The sequence below is a fragment of the Pseudophryne corroboree genome, chromosome 8, assembly GCF_028390025.1.
Source record: "Pseudophryne corroboree isolate aPseCor3 chromosome 8, aPseCor3.hap2, whole genome shotgun sequence".
Taxonomy (NCBI): Eukaryota; Metazoa; Chordata; class Amphibia; order Anura; family Myobatrachidae; genus Pseudophryne; species Pseudophryne corroboree.
In genome coordinates, this window is record NC_086451.1 from 84,522,496 (window position 1) to 84,546,950 (window position 24,455).

General features: G+C 42.3%; 1 protein-coding gene across 1 annotated transcript in view; it reads left to right on the forward strand.

Annotated features, from left to right (window-relative positions):
• NTNG2 (netrin G2) overlaps positions 1-24,455 on the forward strand; it is a 207,353-nt gene that overhangs the window by 173,722 nt on the left and 9,176 nt on the right. Inside the window, exon 6 of the mRNA XM_063936769.1 lies at positions 16,184-16,351. Coding sequence (XP_063792839.1) covers positions 16,184-16,351 — 168 coding nt within the window. The remainder of the gene's footprint in view (positions 1-16,183; positions 16,352-24,455) is intronic.

Consider the following 24,455-nt stretch of genomic DNA (forward strand, 5'->3'; position numbering starts at 1 on the left):
GGTTTGGATTAGTGTTAGGGTTAAGGTTAGCATTAGGGTTACAGTTAGGTTTATGGTTATGATTAGTGTTAGGATTTTGGTTAGGTTTAGGGTTAGGATAAGAGTTATGGTTAAGGCTAGCGTTAGGGTTACAGCTAGGGTTTGGATTAGTGTTAGGGTTAAGGTTAGCATTAGGGTTACAGTTAGGTTTATGGTTAGGATTAGCATTAGGGCTACGGTTAGGATCAGATTTGGGGTTATGGTTAGATTTAGGGCTAGGATTAACGTTAGGATTATAAAGACTGGGTAATGACAGACAGATATAGAGGTAAGAGGGTCTTGCTCACAAGCTTACAATATATAGGGAAATAGGCATGATACACAAGACTAGGTACTACATATTGCATACTGGTTCAGCCAGATTGTAGAGGTTCTTGGTGGGCTGTATGATCCAGTCACACAGCAATGTTGGCCCACAGTTGACAGGATATAAAAGTGAAGAAAGAGAAAATCTGTAAAGTTATGTGTGATCTGTGTACAGGAGATGTAATTGGGTAGTACAGGTTGAGTATACCTTATCTAAAATGCTTGGGACCAGAAGTATTTTGGATATTGGATTTTTCCGTATTTTGGAATAATTGCATACCATGATGAGATATCATTGTGATGAGACCTAAGTCTAAGCATAGAATGCATTTTCATTTATGCTTCATATACACCTTGGGATCCGGTCTCTAGGTCGACAGTAACTAGGTCGACACTATCTAGGTCGACCACTATTGGTCGACAGTAACTAGGTTGGCAAGGTTTCTAGGTCGACAGGGTCTCTAGGTCGACAGGTCAAAAGGTCTACATGAGTTTTTCCACAATTTTTTTCTTTTTTTTAACCTTTTCATACTTAACGATCCACGTGGACTACAATTAGGAATGGTAACCTGTGCCGAGCGCAGCGAGACACCTTGCCCGAAGCATGGCGAGCAAAACGAACCATGCAAGGGGACACTGTGCACTAATTGGGGTTCCCGGTCACTGTACGACGAAAACGACAAATAAAAAACCTCATGTCGACCTTTTGACCTGTCGACCTAGAACATGTCGACCTAGAGAGCCTGTCGACCTAGCATCCCTGTCGACCTAGTTACTGTCGACCAATAGTGGTCGACCTAGTTATTATCTACCTTCCATACCTCACCCATACACCTTATACACACCGCCTGAAGGTCATTTAATACAATATTTTTAATAATATTGTGAATTAAACAAAGTTTGTGTACTGTGAGCCATCAGAAAACAAAGGTTTCACTATCTCTCTCTCACTCAAAAAATTATGTATTTCGGAATATTCCGTATTTCGGAATATGTGGATATGGGATACTCAATCTGTGGTTAGCATGTTTTGTAAAATATCAGACTAACATTTCCTGTTGCTGACACAGAGGGCATTTATAAAGAAGCTATATTGCATCTAAAACGCCCTCATGATCCTCAGTATATTGCTAAAGGTAAGTACAGGGGGTGAATCAGTAATGGGAAATCTCATCAAAAACAGTACGTAGTGGAGACTGCATTTTTCCTCTAGAATAGAATTTAGATGCTTCACCCTGTATTTAGGTTGTTACCATTGATTGCACCTGATAGTTTATTTTTGTCATTTCTGACCGTCATCAGTGATTCCAGTACTTCAGACTTCAGACCTCACTCGTAACCCGGAGACGGAACAGAAAGCAGGTATCCTAAGGCATAGATTGTGTGGTGTAGAATAGATGGCTTATATTGTTGGGGAACCTCCATCAACTGCAGTAGTATGATATAGTACAACAAATTCTTGTAGAAATATGCTATTATCAAATACAGTACATGAAAACCAATATCAATATATAGCAGTGTAGTGGATAATTGCTATAGATAGATAGATATGTGTATACAAATATACAGTATATATATATATATATATATAAGGTCTAGTATGAAATATCTACAATCAAAATCCTGACAACAATTGACCAACAGTCAGAATCCCTACCAGGTCAAAATCCCGACAAGATCAAAATACCGACATTTAGAATGTTGATAGGTGAAAAAGTCGACACAAGATTTTCATAGTTTTTTTCCATGTGTATGTCGATAGGTCAACACGTACACTGTTTAAGTGTACTGTGTACCCTCTCATGACTCGATGCGCTCGCCCAGTATTCAGGCACAGTGCGTCGCTGCGCTCGGCACACTAATATATTCCTCTTTCAGGTCCACTGGGATGGTAAAGTATGAAGTTGGTTTCAATTAAAAAAATCATGAAAAACTTATGTCGACTTTTTGACCAGTTGACATTTTAAATGTTGGTATTTTGACCATTTCAGTATTTTAAATGTCGGTATTTTTACCATGTTGGGATTTTTACCTTGTCAGTCAATGGTTGTCGGTATTTTGACCATCAGGATTTTGATTGTAGGTAAATTGACCGCATCCCATATATATATATATATATATATATATATATATATATATATATATATATCCTTGTAAAAATTTTATATTTTGACATCATTTCTTACAATCTGTGAATTGTCAGATGCTACTTTATACAGTATATTTTATAATTCTTTTTCTATATACTGTATATGTCAGGGAAATTCTATGGCCATAAATGAATTAAATTGAAAAGATAATATACAGTTTTTCAATGTCAGAGGTACTGTGACCATATGTTACATTTTAAAATTGTTGTTGCTCATTTTGCAGACATAAATGGGTCAGGGTTTTTCATAGTAAATAGTACAAGTAACTGATCGGTGTGAGACTCTATCTTCTAACTCAGTTCTACAGCAAAATGAAAAGGGTTTTTTTTTAAGTTCATCTTTCAGGACAATAGGGGGCGCTTCCTAGGATATCACCTTTTACAGCATTCAGTAAGTTTGTAAGGGAGGTCAGAAATGTATTCTTCTAAACGCGGAACTTACCAGACTTTCCTGTGTCAGCTTTGTTGCCAGAGCACACCAGCTCCTCTATTGCGGCCCCTTTGCAGGTGGGTTCCCCCTACTCACGAACATTTCACCACCACACTGAAGGTAGGTCCCCATCCTACTGAACTAGGCTAGGATACCATATCCGTCCCAGATAGCACCGTAGCTCACTGCTATACTGCCTTGTATAGGATGCTACTTGCAGAGAATTAGTTGCTGGAGAACACATTGGTATGAGAGTAATGTAAACTTCCTGCTGCTGTAAAGTAATCTCCTATATAGCAATTTCATAGCATAAGCTAGTACATGTCTAACATTTGCATGTTTTGTAATGTAACAATGTCATGTACAGTTAAAGCTGCATGGCGCAGTCATTGTGTTTGACGCTAATTGCAGCTCTGCCCCACTGATTGCAGCTTTGCCCCTCTGATTGCAGCTTTGCACCACTGATTGCAGCTCTGCCCCTCTGATTGCAGCTCTGCCCCTCTGATTGCAGCTCTACCCCACTGATTGCAGCTTTGCCCCTCTGATTGCAGCTTTGCACCACTGATTGCAACTTTGCATTGCTGATTGCAGCTCTGCCCCACTGATTGCAGCTCTGCACCACCGATTGCAATTTTGTATTGCTAATTGTAGCTTTTCCCCAATGATTCCAGCTTTGTCCCTCTGATTGCAGCTCTGCCCCACTGATTGTAGCTCTGCCCCTCTGATCCCAGCTCTGCCCCACTGATTTCAATTTTGCATCGCTGATTGTAGCTTTCCCCAATGATTCCAGTTTTGCACTGCTGATTGTAGCTTTCCCCAATGATTCCAGTTTTGCACTGCTGATTGCAGCTCTGACCCTTTGATTGCAGCTCGGATCCTCTGATTGCAGCTCAGCTCCTCTTGCTGCAATATTATTTTTTTCTCACATGAGTCTTGTACTTATTTGTAAAGTAAGTTTATTAAAATCAATATTATTATGCACATGTGCTGCTCCATCGCATAAACCTAATATGCAATGTCTTCATATGAATGAGCAACTATTAACATACACTCTGAGGGACATGTTCTACAAATACCAAACTCACTGTGTTTAATTACAATTCTATTTAACTACCTAGGGCCCTCATTCCGAGTTGATCGCTAGCTGCCATTGTTCGCTGCGTAGCGATCATTTAAAAAAACTGCAAAACTATGCATGCGTATGGGCCGCAATGCGCACGCGTGGTGTACGGGTACAAAGAGCATCGTTGTTTTGCACTGCTTCTAGCAACGATTCCATTCGCACAGCCAAGCGCAAGGAGATTGACAGGAAGAGGGAGTTTATGGGTGTCAACGACCGTTTTCTGGGAGTGTTTGGAAAAACGCAGGCGTATCCAGGCGTTTGCAGGGCGGGTATCTGACATCAATTCCGGGACCTTCATCGCAGCGATCATCGCACAGAATAAGTAACTACAGGGCTGGTCTTGTTTTGCACAAAATGTTTTTGTCCCGCTCGGCTGCACAGGCGTTCGCACTCTTGCAAAGCGAAAATACACTCCCCCGTGGGAAGTGACTATGCGTTTGCATGGCTGCTAAAAGTAGCTAGCGAGCGATCAACTCGGAATGAGGACCCTAGTTAGTTACAATTTTGAAGTGGCTGAAAAAATGAAAGCAATAGCTTACAGCCGGCTGCATCGTACATGTAAATTGTAAATGCAATATATAATCGCTCTGGATTCTGTGTGACCTTGCAGGCACAATCAGTGTTAATTTTGTCAATGAAAACGTTGACTAAAAGTTTTCCTCGACTACAGTTTATTTCAGGACTAAAATTGATCCAGATTAGACTAAAATGCAAATTGAGACCCACTGACTAAATCTTAACTAAAACAAAGCAAAAAAAAGTGATTTAGACTAAAACTAAATTTAAAATCCTCGTCAAAGGACACTGGAATTAACACTGGATGTAGGGTTTTAAATTAAATTATATTCTAGATATTTGCAGAAAATACATATGACCTGCTGTGAGAGAAATGGGATTATGTGTTATATGTGATTGTTCTAACAAACTTAAGGCATTCATTTGTATATTGGCCCTCATTCCGAGTTGTTCGCTCGCAAGCTGCTTTTAGCAGCTTTACACACGCTAAGCCGCCGCCTACTGGGAGTGAATCTTAGCTTCTTAAAATAGCGAACGAAAGATTCTCAAAATTGCGATTACACACCTCTTAGCAGTTTCTGAGTAGCTTCAAACTTACTCGGCATCTGCGATCAGTTCAGTGCTTGTCGTTCCTGGTTTGACGTCACAAACACACCCAGCGTTCGCCCAGACACTCCTCCGTTTCTCCAGCCACTCCCGCGTTTTTCCCAGAAACGGTAGCGTTTTTTCACACACTCCCATAAAACGGCCAGTTTCCGCCCAGAAACACCCACTTCCTGTCAATCACATTACGATCACCAGAACGAAGAAAAAACCGTGAGTAAAATTCCTAACTGCATTGCGGACATTGTGCATGCGCACTAAGCGGTAAATCGCTGCAATGCGAAAAAATTTACCGAGCGAACAACTCGGAATGAGGGCCATTATATATGGGGGCACTATGGTAAGTCAGACTCCGTATGTAATAGCCTCCTGAGTCTAGATTACTAAACACATAGTTAATGATATGGAAGTTCAGAGAAGTGTTCTACATTAAATTCCATTACCGGATCATTAAACTGTTTGCAAAAATTATGACTAAAACATTTACTAAAATAAGACTAAAACGAAAACTGAGATCCACTGAATAAATCGTGACTAATACAAAGCAAAAGATATAGACTAAAATGTGACTATAACCCAACTACAATTTTAAGTAAGTGACTAAGGCTAAAACTAAATTGAAAATCCTTGTCAAAATTAACACTGATATATATATATATATATATATATATATATATATATATCAGGTTGAGTATCCCTTATCCAAAATTCAAAATCCCACATTTTTGGGTCCCCTACTGAGATGATAACCTATATATCATTATATATTATATATATTATTTATAAATATATATATTTAAAGATAATATGTATAATACATATGTCATTATCTCAGTAGGGGACCCAAAAATGTGGGATTTTGAATTTTGGATAAGGGATACTCAACCTGTATATATATATCAAGCCAAGTAGGAAAGCATCACTTGGCGAATTGAAATCTATGTAACAATACACCTCTATGTTTCAATAGTGTAAAGCTGTTTTCAGCAGGATCCCTGATGAAAACAGATTCATTTTACTGAAATGTTGGAATAAAAGTGTATTGTTGAACGGATTTCAAGTCTCCGAGTGCCACCTTCATACTTGGTTGTGGTTTGGTCAAGATTTTACTTCATTCTGACAAGGGCAATGGAACATGTTCACCTAACTATTATATGGTCTTCTATAATTGACCACGTCGCATGTTAGGTTTAGTGTAACATTTGAAAGTGTAATTTTGAGATTTGCTGTCAAACACAATGGCTGCCCCCTAACTTGTCATTTTAGTAGCAAGTAAAATTAAACATTTTCATGTCTCATTTTCCCTTACTGGTCATGAAAAAGGTGGCAGGAGATGATTAATCATAGGACAAGATCATCATTTAATATAAAATTTGCTAAAATGAATGCTGGAAAGAGAGAGCAATATACGTATGACACCTTAGAGATGACCTGCCGCCCAGCTGGCTACATGGCCAGCCATAAATCAAGTATTAAAACTATATTTCTAGTTTCCTCTCAAAGTTATGGAAATGTACTTTTATGTATTTAGGGAGACATTGTCGCTGATAGTGTAGGAGATGTACACGTCCACACAGCACTGGCCACACCCACACTGTACTTGCCACACCCACACAGCACTGGTCACACCCACACAGCACTGTCCACACCTCCTCCACTTCCCACAATAGGCCCTAGCTCTGAGTCCTAAAATAAACAGGTATTTTAATATGTGTAAGATTAACTTGAGCAGTTGTATCATCTCCACTGAGAACAAACAAACTGGTGCTGTAAAAATGAAGGTGTAGTGTCTCTTAAGATATAATGTGACCTACTGGTAACATTAATACAAAAGAATTTCAAAAAATGTAGTAGATGAAGAAATGAAATCAGTTTTTGAAAAGAAACACACCTATAATGCTATCCGCACCATCCCCATCCAGGCCCCTTCCCCACCAGGCCCTATCAAGTCTCTGCCGTGTCCTCTTGCCTCCAAGCCACCACCTCACAGCTCCATTCTACCCACCCTCACTGTATACTTAGCCCAGCTAGTTCCCAGTACAATGTGGTCCTCCCTTCTCACATACTGTAGTATGCCAGGTCACATCAATCCACCTCATAGTCCACCCCCTGCTCTATCCTCCCAGACCACCCTCCTGCAACTATATATTTACCTGTTGCTGGCGGGCCCTACACCCTCTCCGGCTAGGGTCTGTCCTTAATCATCACACAAGCAGTAGGAGCTGTTGGAGGGGTGTTGAGCGCCCTGGCTCCTATTGCACGTGCATGTAGAAGACTGGACAGACCTTAGCGGATTATTATATCGATAGATATAATTAAAAAAAGTTTGGATCACAATTTTTTTTAAATGCAGTTTAGCTTTTCAGATTAAAAATGCTGGTAATAGAAAATTCAGTCTGCCTCTAAAAATAGAATTTACTTAGACAATCTAACAAATATCGGTTATTGTCATTAAACTAGCACAAACTCTAGCAAGCAAAAAAAAAAAAACAACACAAATCTGCATGATATCATGGCCAATTATGGGTTACTGTGATGTTAACATTTTTCTGTAGACTGCAGTTCCCAGGAACTCTGTGGACAGCAGTGATTGGTGGCCGATGCAGCCAGCCAATCAGGTGATCTATACACTTGGCCTGTGAAGGGTAGTGAAACTCAGATGTGATTAGTATTACATGAATTATTTCATTCCTCCGCATTTTCATCAAAAATAGGTGGCAGCAGCTAACTCTTACAGGTATAAAAGCAATAATTATAGGAGTGCAATGGGCTTGTAGGTGATAATAAGTAAAAAAATATTGAGCCTTTATCTCCCTAACTACTCTCAGTGTACCTCTGGTGCTCTTGGTGAGTACTCTTGTTTATCCTTCTTGCCACCATTTATGTCCTGACCTGCTAAAAAGGAATGGGGCATACAGAAAGTTTACAGACAATAAAGAGTATAGGATACTTGTACTCTACATTTGCGCTAATCGTTCGCACGCCAGGCAGTTGCCTCTTTGCTATTATTCTTAGCCCTAGCTAGGAGCGGTGCTATTGCCTATCCTTCTGCAAAGCCCATTGTGCCCCTGCAAGTCTCATCCTAAAATCTGTTTGTTTGAAGCTCCCTGGATTTCACCGTCCCCTCCAATGCTGGAACCTAAACTCCAGCGCCAAGAGTTACCAGAAAAAATCAGAGGTATGTCTGTGATTGCTTTAACAACATTGTAGTTTCCACTATATGGTGGTGCGTGATGTTCAAAGATATTTAGGTTGGACTGAAGTTGAACATTCTGTGAGAATTCCACTTTTGTCTTTTGTAGAAACAAACCTGCAACATTGTATTCGTCATAAAGTATGCAATAGGGATGGCTATCGACCATCAATGGCTAACAGTCAGTTATGGTACACCATCGATGATAGATGATTTTGCCATTGATGGCAGAGATCCAATGGTTCTCCTCCATTGATGGCACAAACCATGGTTTTTATTTTTTTCTCATTGTGTCAGGACACAGAGCCTAGCCCCGCCCCCTGGTGTGTCCCACAAAGTCCTGCCCCCCACTTCCGATTGGCAAACTTCCTCGCGAGTAATAGAGTAGGATGACCATCGATGGGTGAAACTATCAATGGGTTCATACCATCGGTGATAACCACCGATGGCTAAACCTGTTATGTTTAGTTTGATTATAAAATACTCTGAAACATAGTCTGAACTTTGAAACATACACTAAGAATATAAAGTCCTAACTTTTTTTACAAGCTAATAAAAAAAAAGCATTGAATAACAGACTTTTGTTTTGCCACCTAGTGGCCATAGTGGTACTGCAACATTTTAGTTGCTTTTGTTTAATTATATGTTTGTGTCACCCCGGCTTCCAACATTTCCTTTTTTGGTGAATTTTCCTAAAAGCAAGGACTAGGCTTTATGCTGATCTTAAACTTCAAGTGTCCCTGTTTTTCTGGGACAGTACTTTTTTTTTTTTTTCGGAATTATGCATTTGTAAAGACATGGGATTAAATGTGATTGCCAGAGCGGAGCAGGCATCTGCCAGTTTCCGGTGAGTGTGCCAGATGTTTTCAAGGGGAAATCATTTAAAAGACAAAACCAGGTTAGTTTTGTGTTTTAAATGATTGCCCCTTTAAAATATCAGGCAGACTGTGGAAACTCACCAATGCCTGCATTACGCAGGCTATTACATTTACCCCACTGTCTACCCTGAGATAATTTTTTATTTATTTGCATTGTATAGCTCTTCATGCAACTTTCATTAAATGTGATTGTATTACATATGTGGCTTCTGTGCTTTTCAGCCATGCATGTGAGAAGGCAGAATTAATTATTTTTGTTGCTTTGCTCTCTATAATGCATACATTTATATCTAAATTCCAGATTTATGTTGCACCCCTGATTATATAAATACATGGCTGAAAAACACAGAAGAAAGCTATAAAGATAAAGCAGAGTCAGTAGTATAAGTTGCGGGAGGGTTTGCATAAGCCATTAAATTTAAGTGCTCTGAACCCATTGACCCCCTTTAATTCTTCCATGTACTGTATATCAGGGGCGTAGCTAGAACTTTCTTGGCCCCATAGCAATATTATGAAGGGGCTCCCGTCCTAATGCTTCTAGAGAGAAACTTCTCTGCAACAGTTGTTAATGTTATGCCCTATAATAGTGCCCTAGTTCATTTTCTGAACCATAGTAGAGCCTTTATTAATGATATGCCCCATAGTAGGGCTCTAGTTTCTTTTATGAATCGCAGTAGTGCTTACGTTCACCCTATGTCACATTTCAGAGCTGCCAGTACACACTATGCCACACAGAACCCCCAATTCATATTATGATATATAGTGCTCCCAGTTCATATTGTGCCTCATTACAGTGCCCCGGTTCATTTATATAACATTAAAATGCCCTCGAGTTAATTTTATACCACACTACAATGAGCAGGTCCTGGGGCATACCTAGATATAATGCAGGTCCAAGGAAACAGTTTGAAAGGACCCCTACGTACCACCCAATGGCAAAAAATGTATATAACACATGTAACTTTGACAGGGAAGGTGGGCCCCTCTCAGCTCTGGGCCCCATAGCAGCTGCACTGTCTGCACCTATGGTAGCTACGCCCTTGCTGTATAATCAATAAGCAAGACCAATCAGGGTCTAATGATGAAATGCAGAACTGCCATTCAATAAAAGACAATAAAGGTTAGGAGCAGTAAAAAATAAAGTGAGTAAAATGGATTTTCACAGGAAAAATCCAATTCCAAATTCCAGACTTAAACCAACAGTTTTCACAGAACAAAATCTGGCAGAGGTATAATTCATTGAATAGTGTACATATATCTGTCCTAGTAGGGTTTTATTTTCTACAAATATATTTGATTTTCACTATAGGAAAATATTATGTGTATTCAATTTACAGAAATGGGGTTAATAAGATTATTTCACAATTTCTACTGTATGTTCCGTTTCAGCAATCTTTGTATTCAGTATAAATACTAACTAGCACCTGCCCATCTCCTGTTCCCTGTCATCACAGCTGATCAAACACTGCAGATAATGTGGGGGGTTGTTACCGTGGAAACACGGACCTAAGATAATTGCCCCGGGCTACTGCCACCTGTCCAATGGCACTCAGTAGCCTTAGGTCTCGCACTAGTCTACACTGACTTGTAACAATCCATCTGTTGATGTTAGGAGGCAAGTCAGAGCCTTGCATATTAAAGTGAAATGATCCCTGCAGCGCTTACTATGTTACTGCACAGGGAACTCTCTTAACCCCACGGCTGTCAGGCGAATACATCGCACTTGGCACTGTATACGTATGCAGTGACTTACAGTCAGATTATTAAAGCAAGCCCCAATAAATTACAGTAATAAGCTAAAGTTCTACCTCAGTGACATTGCATATTCAGGTTATTAATGGAGCCTCCAAACAGGTGATGGCCATACATGTATTTTTTCATTTGTATTATGTCCACTGTATTATTCCATAATTCTCTCTCAGAGCTTCCTGTTAGTCTAAGTGACATAATAATCCTCTCACTTTATCTTCATCTTAGGAACATGATCAAGTATTAAGGAATACATGTGGTATCACAAGCTGTAGTGTATAAAGTCATATGGAGCCCTGTAATGTCTATTTAGGACTGAAAATTTTACTAGGAGCAAACACTGAGAATGCACACTTGAGTTCTGCTCATGCATGGCCTGCCAGTGGTGTAGTAGGGAGCTCCCACAACCTGGGCTGGCCTCCTGCCAGTGCCATAGAAGGGAGCTCCCACAACCTGGGCTGGCCTAGTGCCAGTGCCATAGTAGGGAGTTCCCACAACCTGGGGTGGCCTCCTGCCAGGTCCATAGTAGGGAGCTCCCACAACCTGGGCTGGCCTTCTGCCAGTGCCATAGTACAGAGCTTCCACAACCTGGGCTGGCCTCCTGCCAGTGCCATAGTAGGGAGTTCCCACAACCTGGGCTGGCCTCCTGCCAGTGCCATAGTAGGGAGTTCCCACAACCTGGGCTGGCCTCCTGCCAGTGCCATAGTAGGTAGCTCCCACAACCTGGGCTGGCCTAGTGCCAGTGCCATAGTAGGGAGTTCCCACAACCTGGGGTGGCCTCCTGCCAGGTCCATAGTAGGGAGCTCCCACAACCTGGGCTGGCCTTCTGCCAGTGCCATAGTACAGAGCTTCCACAACCTGGGCTGGCCTCCTGCCAGTGCCATAGTAGGGAGTTCCCACAACCTGGGCTGGCCTCCTGCCAGTGCCATAGTAGGGAGTTCCCACAACCTGGGCTGGCCTCCTGCCAGTGCCATAGTAGGGAGTTCCCACAACCTGGGCTGGCCTCCTGCCAGTGCCATAGTAGGGAGTTCCCACAACCTGGGCTGGCCTCCTGCCAGTGCCATAGTAGGTAGCTCCCACAACCTGGGCTGGCCTAGTGCCAGTGCCATAGTAGGGAGTTCCCACAACCTGGGCTGGCCTCCTGCCAGTGCCATAGTAGGTAGCTCCCACAACCTGGGCTGGCCTAGTGCCAGTGCCATAGTAGGGAGTTCCCACAACCTAGGCTGGCCTCCTGCCAGTGCCTTAGTAGGGAGCTCCCACAACCTGGTCTGGCCCTTGAACCCCAGTACATGTGATGTCATCTTAAGGACACCCCAGACAACCCTCCAGTCTTCAGGGTGCCCTTCCAGGCAAGCCACAAGCCATATACAGGTGCCACTGTCTGAGTGTCTGGCACCTGTCACCCACCTCTAGTTAAGGCCATGTAGCTTGCACATATGTAGTATATACCATCACCTGTGCTAGGCTCATTTAAGCAAACACAATGTCTGAGGTTCCTGTAAATATCTATGTTGTTAACAGTGGTCATATCTCTCCCTGTGCATTTATAACAAGCAGCTGCCCCACCAATTCACAGAGAGCAGCCTCTAACGCCCTCTTCTGGCAAGAAACACCCTAAGACAGGTACAGTACCTTGATGCTGTAGGATCTGGTCCCTGAAAAACATGTAGCCATATGTAGAAAAACAAGTAATATAGATACGTATGTTTTATTAGCTTGTGACGTTATAGCTGAAATCCCTAGTAGTAGTCATTAGTCAGTCCATCTGTGAAGAATAATCGCACAGTGTTTTATTTCTCAAATTTAAGCATCATCAAAGGCTTTCATAGCACCTGAGCCAACGCCGGCCTACGTTACCGATACGTTGGTCAAGAATTCAAGAGGTAATAATTACATGTATAAGCGTTACAGTAACAGATAGATTTTAGGTCATCCGTGGAGGCAACAATTCTGTGGTCTGAATCAATAATTCTTAGAATGCAACCAATCAATATTCACTAGGAACTGGCAACATTACATGCAAATGAGGTTCTAGATGCCTTACACTTTATGGATGTTGCCATGTGATTTCATTGGTTCCTGAAGCCTAAGTGATATCACTATATCCTAGAGAACTGACAGACTGATGCTGATTTCAGGGCATCCTTCTTGATCCTGCCAATTCCCTAATGAACAGGGTGGAGCCTTGCTAAAGCGTTGTGCACCACCCCAGGTGGTGATACAGAGTCACGACGATCTGAACAACAGTATGTTGTCATGCAACCACCAACCCTTTCCCTGCATTTGTATCTTGCACCTCCCCTCTTGAATCTCCCAGTGAGTTAAAAAAGCACTCATGGATGTATACATGAGACGTACGCTATAAGCGCTACTAATAATTTGATTAAAAATGCTCAGCGAATAGACTAGACACGAGAATGAATATGTTTGATGTAGTTTTTGTTCTCAGAGCAGTGGGATATTTAGGGGCTCTGTAAGGTTGAACTATTTTTTGTAGTACTGGAGGCATTTTAAGGTTTATTTAATAACTACATATACTGTACTCCGTAGCAGACAATTAAATACTGAGGCTGATTCTGAGGCGGTAAAGCAGAAAAGCGCAAGTACTATGCACCGTGGCAAAACCATGTTGCACTGCAGGTGGGGAGATGAAAAATGTGTGGAGATATTTAAATGTCAGAGGGGCGGGGCCTAACTCAAACTGCAGTGTAGAAATAAAGCTGTCCAGGATTTGTGGGCTACATGCTACATCAGCCTGCATTATACTGCACAGTCACTTGTTCTTTTTTGCTTTACTCCCAACTCAGTGTTATGCCCACTATCTTTGTTACATATAGCGCAGTGGTAGATCATACTGGCCTACTCTCCCGGAATGGCCGGGAGGCTTCTGAAAATCAGATGGCCCTCCCGGCCCCCTGGAAGAAAAGGTAAGTCTGCCGACTTCAGAAGAACCCCCTTGCCTGGCCGCCCACTTAGCGAATAAAGGGGGTCATTCCGACCTGATCGAATGCTGCCATTTTTTAAAGCGCAGGGATCAGGTCACTACTGCGCATGCGAATGCACCGCAATGCGCAGGCACGTCGTACGGGTACAAAGCAGATTGTTGCTGTGCGATGGATTTAACGAAGAATCCATTCGCACAGCCAATCGCAAGGAGATTGACAGGAAGAGGGCGTTTGTGGGTGTCAACTGTCCATTTTCTGGGAGTGGTAGGGAATACGCAGGTGTGTCCAAGCGTTTGCAGGGCGGGTGTCTGACGTCAGTTCCGGGACCGGACAGGCTGAAGTGATTGCAAGGGCTGAGTAAGTTCTCAGCTATGCAGAAACTGCACAAACTATTTTTGTACCGCTCGGCTGCACATCGGCGATCGCACCCTTGCACAGCAAATATACACTCCCCATTGGGCGGCGACTATGCGTTTGCAAAAAGTAGCTAGCGAGCTATCAACTCTGAGTGACCCCCAAAGTGGGCAGTCTGGGCGCCGATGACACGATTAATCCAGAATCACAGCCACGCCCCCTGCTGTATAACACTGATAATCTCAGCATTGTAAAGTGGGGTTGTGGCTACAATGACAATTGTGGCTATTGTTACACCTATGCCCCACCCCCTTTGATGCACCACACCCTCGCGCCGCCCCCAGCTTTGCCAACATGGTTATTCTCTCCAGAGCAGCCCAGAGGTAGGCAAGTATGTGGTAAATAACTTGTGGTTCTCCAGCAGTCCAGGGCATGCAAGGATACTAAGGGGTATATTATAGTGGGGGTTTATAGAAGTAGAGATGTTGACTGTAGCAACCAATCAGATTGTACTTATTTAGCAACTACTAGAAGATAATAGAATCTGATTGGTTGCTATGGGCAACATCTCCAATGCTATATATTATAAACCCGCACTTTAGTAAATATAACCCAAAAGTTTCACAACAGCCTGAGGGGCAGCTAGTTACTCAATCTTCATATAGGTCAAATCATTCTATAGAAAGCAGTCATCTAATCAATTGCTATGGGTTACAACACGTTTGGGTCATAATGGGTCCCTGACACCCAATTAGTTGGCTGACCAATGATGATGGAATGCAGCCAATACATCAGGAATTAGTGACCTCTCTGAGGCATTTCATGCTTTATCCATATATTCTAAATAGAAATCTACACATTTGTTCATTTCTTATTGATGTGTTAGCATCATACTGTATGCCCACAATAGCATTATGTGACTTCCTGAGGTGTCTCATGCCTCACTCAGTGAGGTTGCTGAATCCTAGGGAGCTGACAGGCTGTTCCCATGCGCATATTGGTCCAGACCACAATATAGTATCCTCCATTGTCCACAGGAAATAGGCGCACTTTAAATGTTTATCGTTGGTTATATCCTTGTTCTGTGTAACCTGTCTTGCTGTCGCTGTTCTGATTAGAAGCGCTGAGGGTTCTATTGGCATTCAGAGCGCATACAAGTCTTGCAAGTTAAAAGGAATGTTGATTAATGTTGGGAACAAATTATTCCTGGTGAGTGGGTACCAGAATGTGACCGAATCTGTTCATTTTTCACCTCATCTCACCCCTGCATGACATCTATCACTGCGCATAGCCACCATCATGCTTAAAATTGCCCACCGCTGCAATGTTTATGCTAAATGTAATAATGACACCCTTACAGGGGACAGTGAGCGTGACAGTGAGCGTGTGGCCCTCCCCATGCACATTGCAAGTACTCAGGCCCAGTTAGTTGCTGCCCTCCAGCCTTGCTGTAGGGAGACTGACACTAGCGTGTGAGGTTCCTCACCGGTATTTGATTAAATCTGGTAACATCGCTTGCGGCCTGCGGCAAGGTCATGGATCTGTCACTCTTCAAATTTAGCAACATTTAATTGAAACATCTAGCACTTGCGGAAATTGTAATTACTGTATTCCTGCTTTAAGAAAGATTAGGGGATGATGGCCTTGTGGAACCTTAAAGACCAACATTTAAAGGGCCACAACAAAAAGCCCAAATAGTTGATCCTTCTAGCATAACACTTACAGAATGTGGCTTGCTGTTTCCCCCAAAGGAGCTTGTTTTTTTAATATACAGTATGTGTCGAATCTTCATGTCCAGCCAAAATACACTCCCCATGCATTACATTAACCGGCTGGACATCCCCGGGTGATTAAGAGTCCTACTGTATTATCTCTTAAGATGTTTTCTGCTTTCTCAGACTGTGAGTGTTACGGGCACTCGAGCCGCTGCAGTTTCATCGACTTCTTGAATGTTGTGACTTGTGTCAGCTGCAAGCACAATACTAGGGGGCAGCACTGTCAGCACTGCCGGCTGGGCTTCTACCGGAACCAGTCTGCCGAACTGGAAGATGAGAACATCTGCATACGTGAGTTACTCATTTGTTTGGGTTATATATAACAGGGGAGGTGGCAGTGTAGAGTATGAACTGGGAGATGAGAACATCTGCATTCATGAGTTACTCATGTTTTTGGGTTATATATGACGGGGGAGAGAGTATGAACTCGATGGATGTACTGCATCACAACCCAAAAATCCCACTAGTGTAATAATGCCAGTGTTAAATAAAAGACTACAGTCACCATAAAGGTGATCTCAGACTGGGGTGTTTCCAATGTTAAGTCCAGACTTAATTTTTTTTACAAAGAAATGTAAGCAATTACTATACCAATGGGGAAATGTATCAAGCCTTCTTAAGAGTGAAGAAATGGACAACTTAAGAAGTTGTCCATAAAACCAATCAGTTTCTGGCTAGCATTTGTCAAGTACGTTCTACAATATGATCGTTAGAAGCTGATTTATTATTTATTCTGTTGCACTTTACAATTAGAACAACAGTTATAGAACAAAACTGTAGCAAAGACAGACAGACATAGAGATAGGAAGGCCCTGCTCACAAGCTTACAACCTATAGGGAAATAGGCATTGATACACAAGGATAGATGCTACCTGTTTGCATAATGGTCCACCAGATTGCTAGGTTCTTAATGGGTTGTATGATATGATCACCCAGCAATGTTGGAAGACAAAATATGTGAGGTTATGTGGACTGTACAGAGAGGATGTAACTGGATAGGGAAGCATTGAAGGTTATGTGGGTGGGTCTGTAATTTGGTAGGCTTGTCTGAAGAGATGAGTTTTCAGGGAACGGTTAAAGGTTTGGAGACTAGAAGAGAGTCTTATTGTGCGTGGGAGGGCATTCCACAGAGTGGGCGAAGCCTGGGTAAAGTCCTGTAATTTTGAGTGGGAACAGGTAATACATGTGGATGAGAGACGCAGATCTTGTGCAGAGCGGAGAGGTCTGGTAGGGAGTTATTTTGAGATGAGTGAGGAGATGTATGATGGTGCAGTTTGGTTAATAGCCTTGTATGTAAGTAAAAGTATTTTATATTTGACACGGTAGAATACCGGTAACCAATGGAGGGACTGACAGAGCGGATCAGCAGATGAAGAACGTCTGGCGAGGAAGATTAGCCTCGCAGCTGCATTTAAAATGGATTGAAGTGGTGATAGCCTATGTTTGGGAAGATCAGTAAGGAGACTATTACAATAATCAATGCGGAAGATGATGAGTGCATGGATTAGAGTTTTTTCAGTGTCTTGTGTAAGATAAGGGCACATTTTGGATATGTTTTTTAGGTGCATGCAACATGATTTATAGACAGATTGAATGTGTGGAACAAAGGACAGTTCAGAGTCAAGGGTGACACCTAGGCAGCGAGCTTGTGGGGTAGGGTGGATAGTCGCATTAAAGAATAAGGTAAGTATTACCCAAAGGTATTCGGACGCTGTGAGGTGAGATGCTTGGCTAAGCAGCAGCCTATGTTTAGAGGGAAGTCACTCCCTGTGCGGTATACTAAGAAGAAAGAAGAAGGCTGCGCTGCCAGAGGAAAGGACAATATCAATCACTAAGTGTGTAAATTTTAAGAACTTTAATGAGTTATTGTTTTTTAATAAATTGTTCTTAAAATTTACACACTTAGTGATTGATATTGTCCTTTCCTCTGGCAGCGCAGCCTTCTTCTTTCTTCTTGGATAGTCGCATTGTCAACAGTTATGGAGATATCAGGTTGGTAACTACTCTTGGCTGGTGGGAAAATATTTAATTCTGTTTTGGAAATGTTGAGTTTGAGGTGGTGAGATGACATCCAAGATGAATTGCAGACAGGTATCCAGTGACACGAGCCAATACAGATGGTGCTAAATCTGGGGAGGATAGGTAGATTTGAGTATCATCAGCGTACAAATGATACTGAAATCCGAAGGAGCTGATTAGTTTACCAAGAGAGGAGGTATAGATTGAGAAAAGCAGAGGACCTAAGACTGAGCCTTGCGGTACTCCAACTGATAGGGGTAGAGTAGAAGAGGTAGAATCAGAGAAGTGAACACTGAAAAAGTGATTAGATAGGTAGGATGAGAACCAAGTAATGGCTATGTCCTGAAGACCTAGGGATTGTAGTGTTTGTATGAGAAGAGAGTGGTCAACAGTGTCAAAAGCAGCAGAGAGATCTAGAAGAATAAGTAGTGTGTAATGGCCTATCGATCTAGCAGCGACTAGATCATTCACTACTTTGGTCAGTGCCGTCTCTGTGGAGTGTTGGGCACGAAAGCCTAACTGAAGTGGGTCCAATAAGTTGTGGGAGTTAAGAAAGTATGTAAGGCAAGTCTCTCAAGTAGCTTGGAGGGACATGGTAGCTAAGAAAATTGACATAACAAGTTGAAATCACAGAATTTGGCCTTTTTTTTGTTGCTAGGGTATTATTTACCTCAGTAACATTAATTTCCACCCATTTCCAGTCAGTTTTGACCACCTCATAGCTCACAATATTGTTTTCATCTGCTTTAGGCCAAAGGCTGCAGCGAGCTGGCTGGTTACTAAGAGACAAAGCAGCGGCACAAACAAACGCAGTTTAAAGCACATCTAAGAAGCATTGTCACACAGCAATGGCTGAAATAAAAATGGCTGCATGACTGGTGGCAGCAGCTGCAGTGCTAGTATTTGGTTGCTCTTCTCTAAATTGATCGTCATCCATTTTTCAATTCGCAGATCACTGCGTGGAGTCAAAGGGCATTTTAGATGCACGTAAACAAGAGTAGAGCGTACCAAATAGTACAAACAATAGATATTTTTTTTCTTTCTTTTTTAAACTTGCAGTTTGGTTCAAACTGCGTGGCGTCATATATATATATATGTGAACAAAGCACACCAAACAGTACAAACCGGTTGGGGATGGAAGCCTGGCAGCCGGAATCCCGGAGGTCAGTATACTGACTCCGGATCCAGGTCGTCAGAATGTCGGCAGTATGGGTCCCGACCGCCGGTATGGTAACTACATACCATACAAACTATATATATATATATATATATATATATATATATATATATAAGAAGAATCCCAAGGGAGCTAAACAATATTTGGTATGTTAAAATCTCAAACCACCTAACCAATCGGAAGTTAATCACCATCACGAAGTTACATAAAAATATTCTCTGTTCATACAACAGCCACACAACACTGGAAGCTAAGCAGTGTTGGACCTGGTTAGTACTTGGATGGGAGACCACCTGGGAATACTTGGTGCTGTAGCAATTTTTATGTAACTTCACCATAGACGATATTAAACAGTGTCAATTTAGCCATTGTTTATTTTATGAATTAATAAAAATTATTTTTATGCACGTGATGGTGATTTACTTCCGATTGGTTAGGTGGTTTAAGATATGAACATACTAAATTGTTTAGCTCCCTTGGGATTCTTCTTAAAAAAATATTCCATATATATATATATGTAGATAGATAGATAGATAGATATGTATAGATAGACAGGTATATATATATATATATATATATATATATATAGTATATAGATAGATAGATAGATAGATAGATAGATAGATAGATAGATAGATAGATGTATTTTTTTTTACATTTGCAGCTCACTTCAAACTGCATGGAGTAACAGGGCTTATGGGCTTATATATGCACTAGGGTAAAGCACACCAAACAGTACAAACAGTAGATTTTTTTTATTTTTAGGGTTTTTTTTTGTTTTTTCTTTAGTTTTTTCACTCACAGCTCAGTTCAAACTGCGTAGAGTCACAGGGCTTATATATGCACATGAACAAGGGTAAAGTGCACCAAACAGTACAAACTATAGAAGAATATCTGACAGGGAGTCAGTGTAGTGCTGCTGTGAACAGCCACTTTAGATGGACACAGCAAAGTAAATTTACAGCACAGTATACATCAGCGTGCTCCCTATAAAATGACTATATACAGAGCACAGCCATTTGTAAGTCTGGAGTCTGATACAGTACAGCCAATACAGCAGAGTACAGCGCACCATACAGCAGTGTGCCTCCTATATACTGACTATATACAGAGCACAGCCACTTGTAAGTGTGGAGCCTGGACAGTGGACACAGCACAGCAAATACAGCAGAGTACAGAGCAGCATGCATGAGAGTGAAATGGTGGCAAGTCCAAGCCATGGCACCTTATATGGAATCCATAACCCACGAAAATCCAATGCCAGGAAGATGATGTTTTGCCTCAAAGTGGAATCAGAGTCTGTTGGGAAAACCTGAGCTGTGGCTAGGGAAGACTCGGATCCCAGAAGTTTGCAGTCGCTCAGATTCCAAGGAATCCAAACCACTCATCTCTAATTTTTATTGGTTGATACCTGTTAGGTTCCATACACAAAGCGGCTCTCACCTTTTCTGTACTTCCCAGAAGACTATAAATTGGTTCTATCTGACTTAAAAAGGTGGGACCTCAAACTTGTCATGCCACAGATACATGAGGCTTCGTGTGAATGCAGCTTCTAGCTCTACTGAAACTGGCATCTGCAATCCATATTTATAAAATATAGAAAATTTCAACCAATAAAAATTAGAGATGAGTGGTTTGGATTCCTTGGAATCTGAGCAACTTCAAACTTCTGGGATCCAAATCTTCCCTAGCCACAGCTCAGGTTTTCCCGACAGACTCTGATTCCACTTTGAGGCAAAACATCATCTTCCTGGCATTGGATTTTCATGGGTTATGGATTCCATATAAGGTGCCATGGCTTGGACTTGCCACCATTTCACTCTCATGCATGCTGCTGTATGCTGCTCTGTACTCTGCTGTATTTGCTGTGCTGTGTTCACTGTCCAGGCTCCACACTTACAAGTGGCTGTGCTCTGTATATAGTCAGTGTATAGGAAATGCATTGTGTCCATATATGTATATAACATGTGTTTAGATGCATTTATAAGTGCATTAAATCGTTTTTTTATTAAAGCTAATGTGACAAAACAGTGTTATGTTGCTGAAGCTAAACACATGTAGAAACGCATACAGTATGCAATTGCTTTTCCATGCAGCCAATTCAATCAAATGTGATGTAACAGCACGTCACAGAGCGGGTAATGGACGGTGCGTCCTGGAAATATGGTAGTCCGACAGCGTGCATTTCCTGGGTACCTCTACATTGGCCTTAATACCTTACCCTTAGTGTTTTTGTAGCTTCTGTGATTTCTTTACATTTTAGGCAAGTTTGTACTTCTGTAAATTATTCAATAAACGTATCAGGTTAAACTGATGGGACTACAGTAATGACAATTTAATAATTTCCGACTTTTCGGTACTGAGCCACAGGCAGCACTTGCCTCTCCCTCCCCTCCACCCCTGTGTGACTTGTATTATTCAGTCACTTACAATAAATGTCCCTTCTGCTGAAGGAAAGGAATAATTCACTCGCTCCGTATAAAGACAAGGCATAAGTACATTAGAGTCCAAGCACTGAGCTGGTGGCCGCGGACGCACTGTGTGCTGACTAATGGGTCACAAGTCTTTGGTAATTTGATTACAATTAATCACGTGCTGCTTCTTGCTGGCAAAGCTTCTCAGCAGAGGACAGCACTTGAGTTGATCAGAATATTCCTGCAATCTGTTATCCTGACACTTAACAAACTCTTAACAGCATAAGAGGTTACTCACTGTTACAGGATTAATTTAATTACCTTTAAATAATGTGGTGTTTCCCTACTATCATTTGCAGACACTTGTATAGCACAAGGTTAGCTGGTGTTACTGATTTACACAGAATTTCTATGTACACTACTACCAGTAGCCTATCATTCGGTGCACATTGGGGGTCATTCCGAGTTGTTTGCTAGCTGCTTTCGGTTGCAGCGCGGCGATTAGGTGAAAAAGCGGTATTTCTGCGCATGCGTATGGTGCGCAGTGCGCATGTGCGACGTACTTTCACACAAAACTATGCAGTTTCACACAAGGTCTAGCGACGCTTTTCAGTCGCACTGCTGATCGGTGAGTGATTGACAGGAAGTGGGTGTTTCTGGGCGGAAACTGACCGTTTTCGGGGAGTGTGTGTAGAAACGCAGGCGTGCCCGATAAAAACGCAGGAGTGGCTGGGGAAATGGGGGAGTGGCTGGTCGAACGCAGGGCATGTTTGTGACGTCATAACAGGAACTAAACAGTCTGAAGTGATCGCTAGCTAGGAGTAAGTTTCGAGCTGCTCAGAAACTGCACAATCTTTTTTTGTAGCAGTGCTGCGATCCTTTTGTTCGCACTTCTGCTAAGCTAAGATACACTCCCAGAGGGCGGTGGCTTAGCGTTTGCACTGCTGCTAAAAGCAGCTAGCGAGCGATCAACTCGGAATGAGGGCCATTGTTATATCACAGTCTCCTTAACACCCCACTATGATTATCTGGAACTGTGGTCTTGCTACAGAAACTCCTCAGTTTTATCGGTTCTCTGTGTTTATGTAGTTAAACACCCCAAACTTGAAGGGTAAAGGTGTGTACACACGGTGAGATAAATCTGTAAGATTTTGACAATATAGTCAAAATCTTAAGGAAAGTTAGTGCATATCTCATGGTGTTAGGTAGCTTGCGATACCGATTCGATCCCGATGCGCGCTCCCGTGGGGTCGATAATGTAAGGCTAGATAGACGGTGCAGGCAAGTCATTCTTGACTATCTAGTGTACAATCTAGTGCAAAGTATAGTCAAAATTGGCACTTAGTCAAAATCGTACATAGACAAAATCTCAAGTACAGATAGTCAAAGTCTGTGGTTCTGGGCTCTGGGGGAGTTCCAGGGAAATCGCATAGTCAAAATCGGGCATAGCAAGGATCTCACCGTGTGTACACACCTGAAGAGTAAAGGGCCCTACACACTATGTGATCCACTGCCGAGCTGCCCGACGGCGGATACGGCCAATGGGCGACCCGGCGGTGGGGGCGGAGGGCAGTGACGAGCGGAGTGAAGTTTCTTCACTCCCCCCGTCAACCGTCTCCATAGCAGTGCAGGCAAATATGGACGAGATCATCCATATTGGCCTCCAATCACAAGTGACGGGGCACCAGCGATGAACGAGCGCGGGGCCACGCATCGTTCATCGTTGCTGCCTCCACACTGAAAGATATGAACGGTATCTAATGAACGAGACCGTTCATATCTTTCAGTAATATTGCCCAGTGTGTAGGGCCTATAAGACATACATAGAGTGGACTGACAGGAACATTTCATAAACCACCATTTGTAGATCATTCAAATATGAGCTGGTTGTACAATATAAAATGTTTTCAAATACAGGTAGAAATGACCACACAGCAGTTTCACAAGATCCAAACTAAATGTGTCTGTACTGTTGGGGGCAACTTATCTCTCCTCTATGGGATTCTAAATCAGTGGCTTTATATTTCCCTCCATTATCCTCCTCTTCTCACACAGCCACTGTCACATGTTGCCCTGCCCTCACTAACACACCACTCGTCTCCTGATACACTTTATGCTGTGGGGGACCCTGCTCCTTCCACTATATACTACCCCTTTTACACCAAGCTTTTGACCAAGGTTATTGCTGTAACCTGGTCACAGGTCAGTGTAAAAGGGTCCCCAAAAAAACCTCTGGGTCCAGTGACCTGAGAATCTAACCTGGGTGGTTAGCAGGGTTGGTCCCAGGAGGGACCCAGGTTAAGGGACAGCGTAAATGGAAGACCTGGGTCATCGTTTACAGCATGGGGAGATCCTGATTTTTCCAGAGCTTGGAGATGGTATCATCAAAAGACTTTCACTGCACACACGTACAGTGTGAACAGCGCCGACCAGGGAATAACCTAGGTCGGCGCTGTGGTGTGAAAGGATTATGTTCCAGGTCGGACCTGGTTTGGAACCCTGTTCTGAACTCAAGGTCAGACCCAGGGGTAGTGGCCTATTGCCTTCATTCCCCTCCTGCTTCTGTAACATACAGCCTTGTCCTCAATTACATATCACTCATCACCTGAGATACTCTGTGCTGCTGGGAGATCCGACTCTACCCATTACATAACCCTCACTCCGTGACTTCCTGCTGACTCTAGTCTACTCTTAACATAATGGGGGGAATCCAATTAGCTGCGAACAGATCCAGGCGCGAGTAAATGTGGCTGCATGCCGCACTTACAGTACTACCGGACTCACA